The sequence below is a fragment of the Hypanus sabinus genome, chromosome 7 (genome assembly GCF_030144855.1).
Source record: "Hypanus sabinus isolate sHypSab1 chromosome 7, sHypSab1.hap1, whole genome shotgun sequence".
NCBI classification, from domain to species: domain Eukaryota; kingdom Metazoa; phylum Chordata; class Chondrichthyes; order Myliobatiformes; family Dasyatidae; genus Hypanus; species Hypanus sabinus.
This window is the reverse complement of record NC_082712.1, coordinates 78,596,323-78,607,193: the sequence shown is the minus strand read 5'-3', so window position 1 is coordinate 78,607,193 and position 10,871 is coordinate 78,596,323. Positions and strand designations below refer to the sequence as shown.

The 10,871-nt window shown below is 53.3% G+C and overlaps 1 protein-coding gene across 1 annotated transcript; it reads left to right on the top strand.

The window, feature by feature from the left end:
- The first annotated feature begins 1,289 nt into the window (after positions 1-1,289).
- On the top strand, positions 1,290-10,557 carry LOC132397486 (transmembrane protein 88-like). The gene is made up of 2 exons (XM_059976315.1): positions 1,290-1,553; positions 10,239-10,557. The coding sequence occupies exons 1-2, from the start codon at positions 1,290-1,292 to the stop codon at positions 10,503-10,505; spliced, it is 531 nt and encodes a 176-aa protein (XP_059832298.1). The 3' UTR covers positions 10,506-10,557.
- The last annotated feature ends 314 nt before the right edge of the window (positions 10,558-10,871 follow it).

Genomic DNA, 10,871 nt, shown 5'->3' with positions numbered 1-10,871 from the left:
TTAGTTTGGGGACTGATTCAGGTCTGTGGGGAGAGAGTGGGACAGTGGGATTAGTTTGGGGACCTATACAGGGCTGTGGGGAGAGAGTGGGACAGTGGGATTAGTTTGGGGACCGATACAGGTCTGTGGAGAGAGAGTGGGACAGTGGGATTAGTTTGGGGACTGATACAGGTCTGTGGGGAGAGTGTGGGACAGTGGGATTAGTTTGGGGATGGATACCAGACTGTCCTCCATTCCAAACCTCTCCCATTTTCCCCCTCCCTCCCAAACCCACCTCTTCCTGCCCCTCGTTCCCAAACATCTTCCCGCCCCTCGTTCCCAAACATCTTCCCTTCCTCCCATACATCCAAAACCTCTCTCATTCCTAATCTCCCTCAATCGTCTCCCCTCCTTCCCAAACCTCTCCCCTTTCCCTCCATCCCAAATTTCTTTGCATCCTGCCCTCATTCCCAGATCTTGTCCCTTCCTCTCTCCATCCCAAACCTCTCCCCTTCCTTCCCAAACTAATCCCACTGTCCCACTCTCTGCCCACAGACCTGTATCAGTCCCCAAACTAATCCCACTGATCAACTCTCTTCCTACAGACCTGTATCCGTCCCCAAACTAATCCCACTGTCCCACTCTCTCCACAGACCTGTATCAGTCCCCAAACTAATCCCACTGTCCCACCCTCTGCCCACAGACCTGTATCCGTCCCCAAACTAATCCCACTGATCCACTCTCCCCACAGACCTGTATCAGTCCCCAAACTAATCCCACTGATCCACTCTCCCCACAGACCTGTATCAGTCCCCAAACTAATCCCACTGTCCCGCTCTCTCCCAACAGGCCGACTTCAATACCCAAAGTAATTCCAATGTGTCTGTGTGTGCTTATGCGTGAGTGTGTGTGTGAGTGTCTTTGTATTAGTGTGTATCTGTGTGTATTTATGTGTGAATGTGTATCTATGTATGAGCATGTCTGTGTGACTCTGTGTGTGTCTGTGTACGTTGTGTGTTTATCTGTATTTACGCACGTGTATCTGTCCCTGTTCTCATGTATGTGTTTGTGTCTGTTTGACCGTGCCACGTGTCTGTGTGTGTGTGTATGTGTGTTCCTGTGTTCCCGGCTCCCGTGTCCTCCCTCCTCCTCCCCCGAGCCTATTGTGGGGGCGGGGGTTTATCTCACATTCCAGACATGAGCGGTCCCAGGCCCCCTCCCCCTGCCCGATCGGGGGAGCCTCTCCCTGTACCAGGGAGCGCAGCGTCTCCAGTCACAGAGCCACGATCCAAGACCGGTCGGAGATCGCCATGTCGGAGAGCGCCTGGACCGCGGAGCGTGAGGGAGACGAGCCGCCGGTTGCCGTCCCACCTCCGTACAGCCCCCCGGGGGCCGGGCAGAGCGAGGCGCCCCAGCTCCGCACCACGCTGGACTGCTGGGCGTGCGGCGTCCTCATCTCCGCACACAACCTGCTGGTCGCCCTGCTCAACCTCCTCCTCCTCATCCTCGTCTTCGGAGCCGTGCTGCTCCCCGCCGCCGTCATGGTCTCCTTCGGACTGGTCTGTCACTCGCAGGTGAGTCACTACCCTCCCCCCCAGGTCAGTCACTACCCTCCCCCAAGTCAGTCACTACCCTCCCTCTCCCAGGTCAGTCACTACCCCCCTCTCCCAGGTCAGTCACTACCCCCCCTCTCCCTGGTCAGTCACTACCGTCCCCCCCAGGTCAGTCACTACCCTCCCCCCCAGGTCAGTCACTACCCTCCCCCAAGTCAGTCACTACCCTCCCCCAAGTCAGTCACTACCCTCCCTCTCCCAGGTCAGTCACTACCCTCCCTCTCCCAGGTCAGTCACTACCGTCCCCCCCAGGTCAGTCACTACCCTCCCCCCCAGGTCAGTCACTACCCTCCCCCAAGTCAGTCACTACCCTCCCTCTCCCAGGTCAGTCACTACCCTCCCTCTCCCAGGTCAGTCACTACCCCCCCCCCAAGTCAGTCACTACCCTCCCTCTCCCAGGTCAGTCACTACCCCCCCCCCCAAGTCAGTCACTACCCCCCTCTCCCAGGTCAGTCACTACCCTCCCCCCCAGGTCAGTCACTACCCTCCCTCCCCAGGTCAGTCACTACCCTCCCTCTCCCAGGTCAGTCACTACCCTCCCTCTCCCAGGTCAGTCATACTCCCCAGGTCAGTCACTACCCTCCCTCTCCCAGGTCAGTCACTACCCTCCCCCCCCAGGTCAGTCACTACCCTCCCTCTCCCAGGTCAGTCACTACCCTCCCCCCCAGGTCAGTCACTACCCTCCCTCTCCCAGGTCAGTCACTACCCTCCCTCCCCAGGTCAGTCACTACCCTCCCTCTCCCAGGTCAGTCATACTCCCCAGGTCAGTCACTACCCTCCCTCCCCAGGTCAGTCACTACCCTCCCTCTCCCAGGTCAGTCACTACCCTCCCTCTCCCAGGTCAGTCATACTCCCCAGGTCAGTCACTACCCCCCCTCTGCCAGGTCAGTCACTACCCTCCCTCTCCCAGGTCAGTCATACTCCCCAGGTCAGTCACTACCCCCCCCCCCCCCAAGTCAGTCACTACCCTCCCTCTCCCAGGTCAGTCACTACCGTCCCCCAAGTCAGTCACTACCCCCCCCCCAAGTCAGTCACTACCCTCCCTCTCCCAGGTCAGTCACTACCCTCCCTCTCCCAGGTCAGTCATACTCCCCAGGTCAGTCACTACCCCCCCTCTCCCAGGTCAGTCACTACCCTCCCTCTCCCAGGTCAGTCACTACCCTCCCTCTCCCAGGTCAGTCATACTCCCCAAGTCAGTCACTACCCTCCCTCTCCCAGGTCAGTCACTACCCTCCCTCTCCCAGGTCAGTCACTACCCTCCCTCTCCCAGGTCAGTCATACTCCCCAGGTCAGTCACTACCCCCCCCAAGTCAGTCACTACCTCCCCAGGTCAGTCACTACCCTCCCAGGTCAGTCACTACCCCTCAGGTCAGTCATTACCCCCCCCAAGTCAGTCACTACCTCCCCAGGTCAGTCACTACCCTCCCTCTCCCAGGTCAGTCACTACCCTCCCTCTCCCAGGTCAGTCACTACCCTCCCCCCCAGGTCAGTCACTACCCCTCAGGTCAGTCATTACCCCCCCCCAAGTCAGTCACTACCTCCCCAGGTCAGTCACTACCCCTCCCCCCAGGTCAGTCACTACCCCTCAGGTCAGTCACTACCCCTCAGGTCAGTCATTACCCCCCCCCAAGTCAGTCACTACCTCCCCAGGTCAGTCACTACCCTCCCAGGTCAGTCACTACCCTCCCTCTCCCAGGTCAGTCATACTCCCCAGGTCAGTCACTACCCCCCTCAAGTCAGTCATTACCCCCCCCAGGTCAGTCACTACCCCTCAGGTCAGTCATTACCCCCCCAAGTCAGTCACTACCCCTCCCCCCAGGTCAGTCACTACCCCTCAGGTCAGTCATTACGCCCCCAGGTCAGTCACTACCCCTCAGGTCAGTCATTACCCCCCCAGGTCAGTCACTACCCCCCCCAGGTCAGTCACTACCCCCCCTCAAGTCAGTCACTACCCCCCCAGGTCAGTCACTACCCCTCAGGTCAGTCATTAACCCCCCAAGTCAGTCACTACCTCCCCAGGTCAGTCACTACCCTCCCAGGTCAGTCACTACCCCCCCTCAAGTCAGTCACTACCCCTCAGGTCAGTCATTACCCCCCCCCCCAAGTCAGTCACTACCCCCCTCAAGTCAGTCACTACCCCCCCAGTTCAGTCACTACCCCCCCCAGGTCAGTCACTACCCCCCTCAAGTCAGTCACTACCCCCCCAGGTCAGTCACTACCCCTCAGGTCAGTCATTAACCCCCCAAGACAGTCACTGCCTCCCCAGTTCAGTCACTACCCCTCAGGTCAGTCATTACCCCCCCTCAAGTCAGTTACTACCTCCCCAGGTCAGTCACTACCCTCCCAGGTCAGTCACTACCCCTCTCCCCAGGTCAGTCACTACCCCCCCCCAAGTCAGTCACTACCCCCCCAGGTCAGTCATTACCCCCCCCCCCAGGTCAGTCACTACCCTCCCTCTCCCAGGTCAGTCACTACTCCCCCCCAGGTCCCCAGGTCAGTCACTACCCCCCCCAGGTCAGTCATTACCCCCCCCCCAAGTCAGTCACTACCCTCCCAGGTCAGTCACTACCCCTCCCCCCAGGTCAGTCACTACCCCCCCAAAGTCAGTCACTACCCCCCCCCCCAAGTCAGTCACTACCTCCCCAGGTCAGTCACTACCCTCCCAGGTCAGTCACTACCCCTCCCTCCAGGTCAGTCACTACCCCCCCCAAGTCAGTCACTACCTCCCCAGGTCAGTCACTACCCTCCCAGGTCAGTCACTACCCCCCCTCAAGTCAGTCACTACCCCTCAGGTCAGTCATTACCCCCCCAAGTCAGTCACTACCTCCCCAGGTCAGTCACTACCCTCCCAGGTCAGTCACTACCTCCCCAAGTCAGTCATTACCCCCCCAAGTCATTTACTACCCCCCCAGGTCAGTCACTACCCCTCAGGTCAGTCACTACCCCCCCCCCAGGTCAGTCACTATCCCCCCCTCCCAGGTCAGTCACTACCCCACCCTCCTCTCTCTGTCACTCCCTCCCCTCCTCCCTCTGTCACTCCCATCAGTCACTCCCTCCCCTCCTCTCTCTGTCACTCCCTCCCCTCCTCCCTCTGTCACTCCCGTCAGTCACTCCCTCCCCTCCTCTCTCTGTCACTCCCTCCCCTCCTCCCTCTGTCACTCCCGTCAGTCACTCCCTCCCCTCCTCCCTCTGTCACTCACAAGTTAGTATTTCCCTCCTCACCTTCCCCCAGCCCATCACTCCTTCCTTCCTCACACAAGAGACTCCCTCTTTGCATCTTCAAATCATTGACTCGCTCCCTCCCCTTTCCACTATCTCTCCTCACCTACCCCACCCCCCAAGCTTCCTTCTCTAATTAAAGAAGCTGATGGGTACCAGTCTTTCGGCTGCCCCCAGGCTATCCCGGGTAATAGATGGTGTGTGTTCTGCCTGGAGGTTGTTAAACAGTTGTGATTGCAAGGATGTCTCCTCGGACCCCAGCTCTTAGTGATATTTTAACAAATGACTTGGATTAGAAGTGGAAGGGTAGATTAATAATCTTGCAGATCACACAAAGGTTGGAGGGCTTAAGACAGTGTAGAACATTGACATGGGTTACAATGGGATGTTGATAAGATAGAGAGGTGGGCTGAGAAGTGGCAGATGAAGTTTAATTCAGATGAATGAGTTCTCTGTCTGTCCTGAACAGCCAGCTATCCCTCTTCTTAAACCATGACCCCTTGTTCTGGACTCCCGAAGGAAACTGTCATAATCTGACCATAACTCCACCAAAAATTGTAACCTGCGGCCGCATTGTAACCTGCCCTCACTTGGCCGCAACTCTCCCCTCGTTCAGAGGCAGCTGAAGTAAACTTAAGTGCCACTGTGATTCATGCTCAGCACAGTCGTAGCTCTGCAAAGCTTTATGATGGTGTTTTGTAGCTCAGAACTCTCCTCTCTCCAGAGGCTAAAGACAGTCAACGTGTCCCCTTTGTCCCTCACCATATTTTATTGATACACACCCTATCCAGATGCCCCATGGCTTGGTACAGCAAGAAATTGAAGAGAGTTGTGGACACAGCTCGGCACGTCACAGAAGCCAGCCTCCCCTCCATGAACCCTGTTGTCACTCCCCATCGCCTCAGTAAAGCAGCCAGTGTAATCAAAGACCTCACCCACCCCAGGCCTGCTCTCTTCTCCTTTATCCTTTACCACCATGCTCAGGGACAGCTTCTGTCGCACTGTCTTCAGACCTTTAAACAGACCTGCTCCACGTTAAAGATGAACAATTGACTTCATGATCTACCGCGTCTTGGCCTCGCATTTTGTTTGTCTGCCTGCACAGCAGTTTATTTGTCACACTCAATTCTGCACTCTGTAAGACCTTTTGTAAGACCATAAGCACAGCAAGCCATTCGGCCCATTGAGTCTCTGCTACCATGGCCGTTTCTTTCCTATTCTTCTGCTTTGTCCCTGTAACCCTTAACACCCCTTACCAATGAAAAACCTTGAATGATCCTCACAACCCACCACTTGACAGACCTATCCCCCACCCCTGCCCCCACACAAAACCAGCTGAAGAAATTCCTCTTCACTTCAGTTCTAGAGGGATGCCCCTTTGTTCTGAGGATGATGCTGAACTCTTCTATTGATGGAAATATGCACCCCAGGTCCGCTCAACACACACCTTTCAGTATCCAGTGGGTTTTAAAGAGATCCTCCTCATCCTTCTGATCTGGTTCTACCTCCATGTCCATTCTCTCTTCTCCCCGTTTCTATCAGGCAGAAGATACAGAAACCTGAAAACACATACACCAGGCTTAAGGAGAGCTCCCAGCCCGCTGTTAAAAAAACTTCTGGCCAGACAGATTTTAAAATACGAGGGACTCTTCACCTCGAAATTTGCCTAGTCATGGTTTACATATTATTGTCTGCCTGCACAGCACTTTCTCTGTAATTGTAACACCTTATTCTACGCTTTGGTTTCACTTTTCCCATGACTACCTCTCAATGTTTCTACCTCCTGACGTCTCTCTGGACTATCTCAATGTCCTGACGTTTCCCCTGCACTATCTCAATGTCCTGATGTTTCTCTGGACTATCTCAACGTCTGACATTCCCCCCCGGACTATCTCAATGTCCTGATGTTTCCCCTGCACTATCTCAATGTCTGATGTTTCTCTGGACTATCTCAACGTCTGACATTCCCCCCTGGACTATCTCAATGTCTGATGTTTCCCTGGACTATCTCAATGTCTGATGTTTCCCCCTGGACTATCTCAATGTCTGATGTTTCTCTGGACTATCTCAATGTCTGATGTTTCCCCCTGGACTATCTCAATGTCTGATGTTTCTCTGGACTATCTCAATGTCTGATGTTCCCCCCTGGACTATCCCAATGTCTGATGTTTCCCCTGGACTATCTCAATGTCCTGATGTTCCCCCCGGACTACCTCAATGTCCTGATGTTTCTCTGGACTATCTCAATGTCTGATGTTTCTCTGGACTATCTCAATGTCCTGATGTTTCCCCTGGACTATCTCAATGTCCTGATGTTTCTCTGGACTATCTCAATGTCTGATGTTCCCCCCCGACTACCTCAATGTCCTGATGTTTCTCTGGACTATCTCAATGTCTGATGTTCCCCCCCGACTACCTCAATGTCCTGATGTTTCTCTGGACTATCTCAATGTCTGATGTTCCCCCCCTGGACTATCTCAATGTCTGATGTTTCTCTGGACTATCTCAATGTCTGATGTTTCTCTGGACTATCTCAATGTCTGATGTTTCCCTGGACTATCTCAATGTCTGATGTTTCTCTGGACTATCTCAATGTCTGATGTTTCCCCCTGGACTATCTCAATGTCCTGATGTTTCTCTGGACTTTCTCAATGTCTGATGTTCCCCCCTGGACTATCTTAATGTCTGATGTTTCCCCTGGACTATCTTAATGTCTGATGTTTCTCTGGACTATCTCAATGTCTGACGTTTCCTTGGACTATCTCAATGTCCTGATGTATCTCTGGACTGTCTCAATGTCTGATGTTTCCCCCCTGGACTACCTTAATGTCTGATGTTTCTCTGGACTATCTCAATGTCTGACGTTTCCCTGGACTATCTCAATGTCCTGATGTTTCTCTGGACTATCTCAATATCTGATGTTCCCCCCCTGGACTATCTCAATGTCCTGATGTTTCTGCCTGGACTATCTCAATGTCCTGATGTTCCCCCCCGGGCTATCTCAATGTCCTGATGTTTCTCCCTGGACTATCGCAATGTCTTTATGTTTCCCCCCGGACTATCTCAATGTCCTGATGTTTCTCTGGACTATCTCAATATCTGATGTTCCCCCCCTGGACTATCTCAATGTCTGATGTTCCCCCCCCCCCGGACTATCTCAATGTCCTGATGATCCCCCCCCCCCCGGACTATCTCAATGTCCTGATGTTTCACTGGACTATCTCAATATCTGATGTTCCCCCCCTGGACTATCTCAATGTCCTGATGTTTCTGCCTGGACTATCTTAATGTCCTGATGTTTGCCCTGGATTATCTCAATGTCTGATGTTCCCCCCCGGGCTATCTCAATGTCTGATGTTTCCCCCCTGGACTATCTCAATGTCTGATGTTTCCCCCCTGGACTATCTCAATGTCCTGATGTTTCCCCCTGGACTATCTCAATGTCCTGATGTTTCCCTGGACTATCTCAATGTCTGACGTTCCCCCCTGGACTATCTCAATGTCTGACGTTTCCCTGGACTATCTCAATGTCTGATGTTCCCCCCCTGGACTATCTCAATGTCTGATGTTTCCCCCCGGACTATCTCAATGTCCTGATGTTTCTCTGGACTATCTCAATGTCTGATGTTTCCCCCCCGGACTATCTCAATGTCCTGATGTTTCTCTGGACTATCTCAATGTCCTGATGATCCCCTGGACTATCTCAATGTCTGATGTTTCTCTGGACTATCTCAATGTCCTGATGTTTCTCTGGACTATCTCAATGTCTGATGTTCCCCCCGGACTACCTCAATGTCCTGATGTTTCTCTGGACTATCTCAATGTCTGATGTTTCTCTGGACTATCTCAATGTCCTGATGTTTCCCTGGACTATCTCAATGTCTGACGTTCCCCCCTGGACTATCTCAATGTCTGATGTTTCCCCCCTGGACTATCTCAATGTCTGATGTTTCCCCCGGACTATCTCAATGTCCTGATGTTTCCCCTGGACTATCTCAATGTCTGATGTTTCCCCCTGGGCTATCTCAATGTCTGATGTTTCCCTGGACTATCTCAATGTTCTGATGTTTCTCTGGACTATCTCAATGTTCTGATGTTTCCCCCTGGACTATCTCAATGTCTGATGTTTCCCCCCTTGACTATCTCAATGTCTGATGTTTCCCCCCTGGACTATCTCAATGTCTGATGTTTCCCCCTGGACTATCTCAATGTCCTGATGTTTCCCCCTGGACTATCTCAATGTCCTGATGTTTCCCTGGACTATCTCAATGTCTGATGTTCCCCCCCGGGCTATCTCAATGTCTGATGTTTCCCCCCTGGACTATCTCAATGTCTGATGTTTCCCCCTGGACTATCTCAATGTCCTGATGTTTCCCCTGGACTATCTCAATGTCCTGATGTTTCCCCTGGACTATCTCAATGTCTGATGTTTCCCCCTGGGGTATCTCAATGTCTGATGTTTCCCTGGACTATCTCAATGTTCTGATGTTTCTCTGGACTATCTCAATGTTCTGATGTTTCCCCCTGGACTATCTCAATGTCCTGATGTTTCCCCTGGACTATCTCAATGTCTGACGTTCCCCCCGGACTATCTCAATGTCTGATGTTTCTTTGGACTACCTCAATGTCCTGATTTTTTGAAATGATCTATTAGTACAGGTAGTACGGGTCATTTCATTGATAAACCATGTCATATGGCTATGGCTTCGTATTTTTCTATAGAAGTGGTTTGCCATTGCCTTCTTTTGGACAGTGTCTTTACAAGACGGGTGACCCCAGTCATTATGAAAAGTCTTCAGAGATTGTCTGCCTGACGTCAGTGGTCACATAACCAGGAATTGTGATGTGCACCAGCTGCTCATACGACCATTCACCATCTGCTCCCATGGCTTCACGTCACTCTGAATTTTGGGTGGGGGGGGGGGGGTTTGGGGAAGACTGAGCAGGTGCTACCCCCTGCCCGACTGTAACCTGTAGGCTGGCAGAGGGAGGAGATGCCTTACCCCTCCTTGGAACTGTGTACCTTCACGCAATCAAATCATTACATAGTGCATCAAGATAGAACGAGGTTAAGGAATAATATAATGCAGACTAAAGTGTAACAGTTTAAGAGAAGCTGCAGTTGAGGTCGACAATAAGGTCCAAGGGCACAATGTGGTTCATTGTGAAGTCAAGAATCCATTGTATCTTATAATAATCTTTTTACAGTGGACTAGAAGCTGCCCTTGAGCCTGGTGGTACGTTGTCAGGCTTTTGTATCTTCTGCCCGATGGAAGATGGAGGAAGTGAGATGCTGGGATTTTTGATGATGTTTCCTGCTTTACTGAAGCAGCAAGATGTGTGGACAGAGTCAGTGGCTGTCACAGACCTTCAAGGCAGAAGAGCCCTGAGACAATAGTAAGCTGGTTCCATTTCAATCCCCTGCAGGTCCTGGGCTCACGGCCTGCCCTCTGTGTGGATGTCCTGGACGATGGCAGCTCCACGGCTTTAATGGTGGTGGGCTTCGTGCTGGTGACGCCCCTGGGAGTCCTCGCCCTCGCCGCCTACTGCCGCCTCGCACGGCACCTTCAGCTCGGCCTCTGTTTCGTCCCTTACAGCAAGGCCGTCTACCGGAACCTGCCGGCCGTGCACTACCGGGCCGGTGGGGTGTGCTGTCTCCAGGGGGCCCAGGAGCCGGGCAAAGTCTGGGTCTAGGGCGCGACGGAGGGGGCGAGAGGCAGCGGAGGGTGGCTCAGCAGCCGGTCACTCTGGGGAAGAGGTTGGTGAGAGGGGTGCGGAAGTCTTGACTGACCCCCTATCCCCTCGGTGGGGTGGGGGGGACTGTGGGACGTCCTTACTCCTCCTGCTGGCCTCCTATCGAATGCTTGACTACAGGGGGCTTCACACCCAACCCCCTGATCAGAGCCGGCGGTTTCCTATCGCTGACGCAATGGGGGGAGGAAGAGGGACACAGCGTTAACAAGTAGGACTGGTGGGTGGGGCTGTAATCCCCTCCCATCCCATCATAGGTTCAAAGGTTCATTTATTATCAAAGTATATGCCTCTGAAATTCCTCTTCTC

Coding starts and splice junctions, on each gene's coding strand:
- LOC132397486 (XM_059976315.1), top strand. CDS start 1,290: ATGTCGGAGAGCGCCTGGACCGCGGAGCGTGAGGGAGACGAGCCGCCG. Junction 1,554..10,238: donor GACTGGTCTGTCACTCGCAG/GTGAGTCACTAC, acceptor AATCCCCTGCAG/GTCCTGGGCTCACGGCCTGC.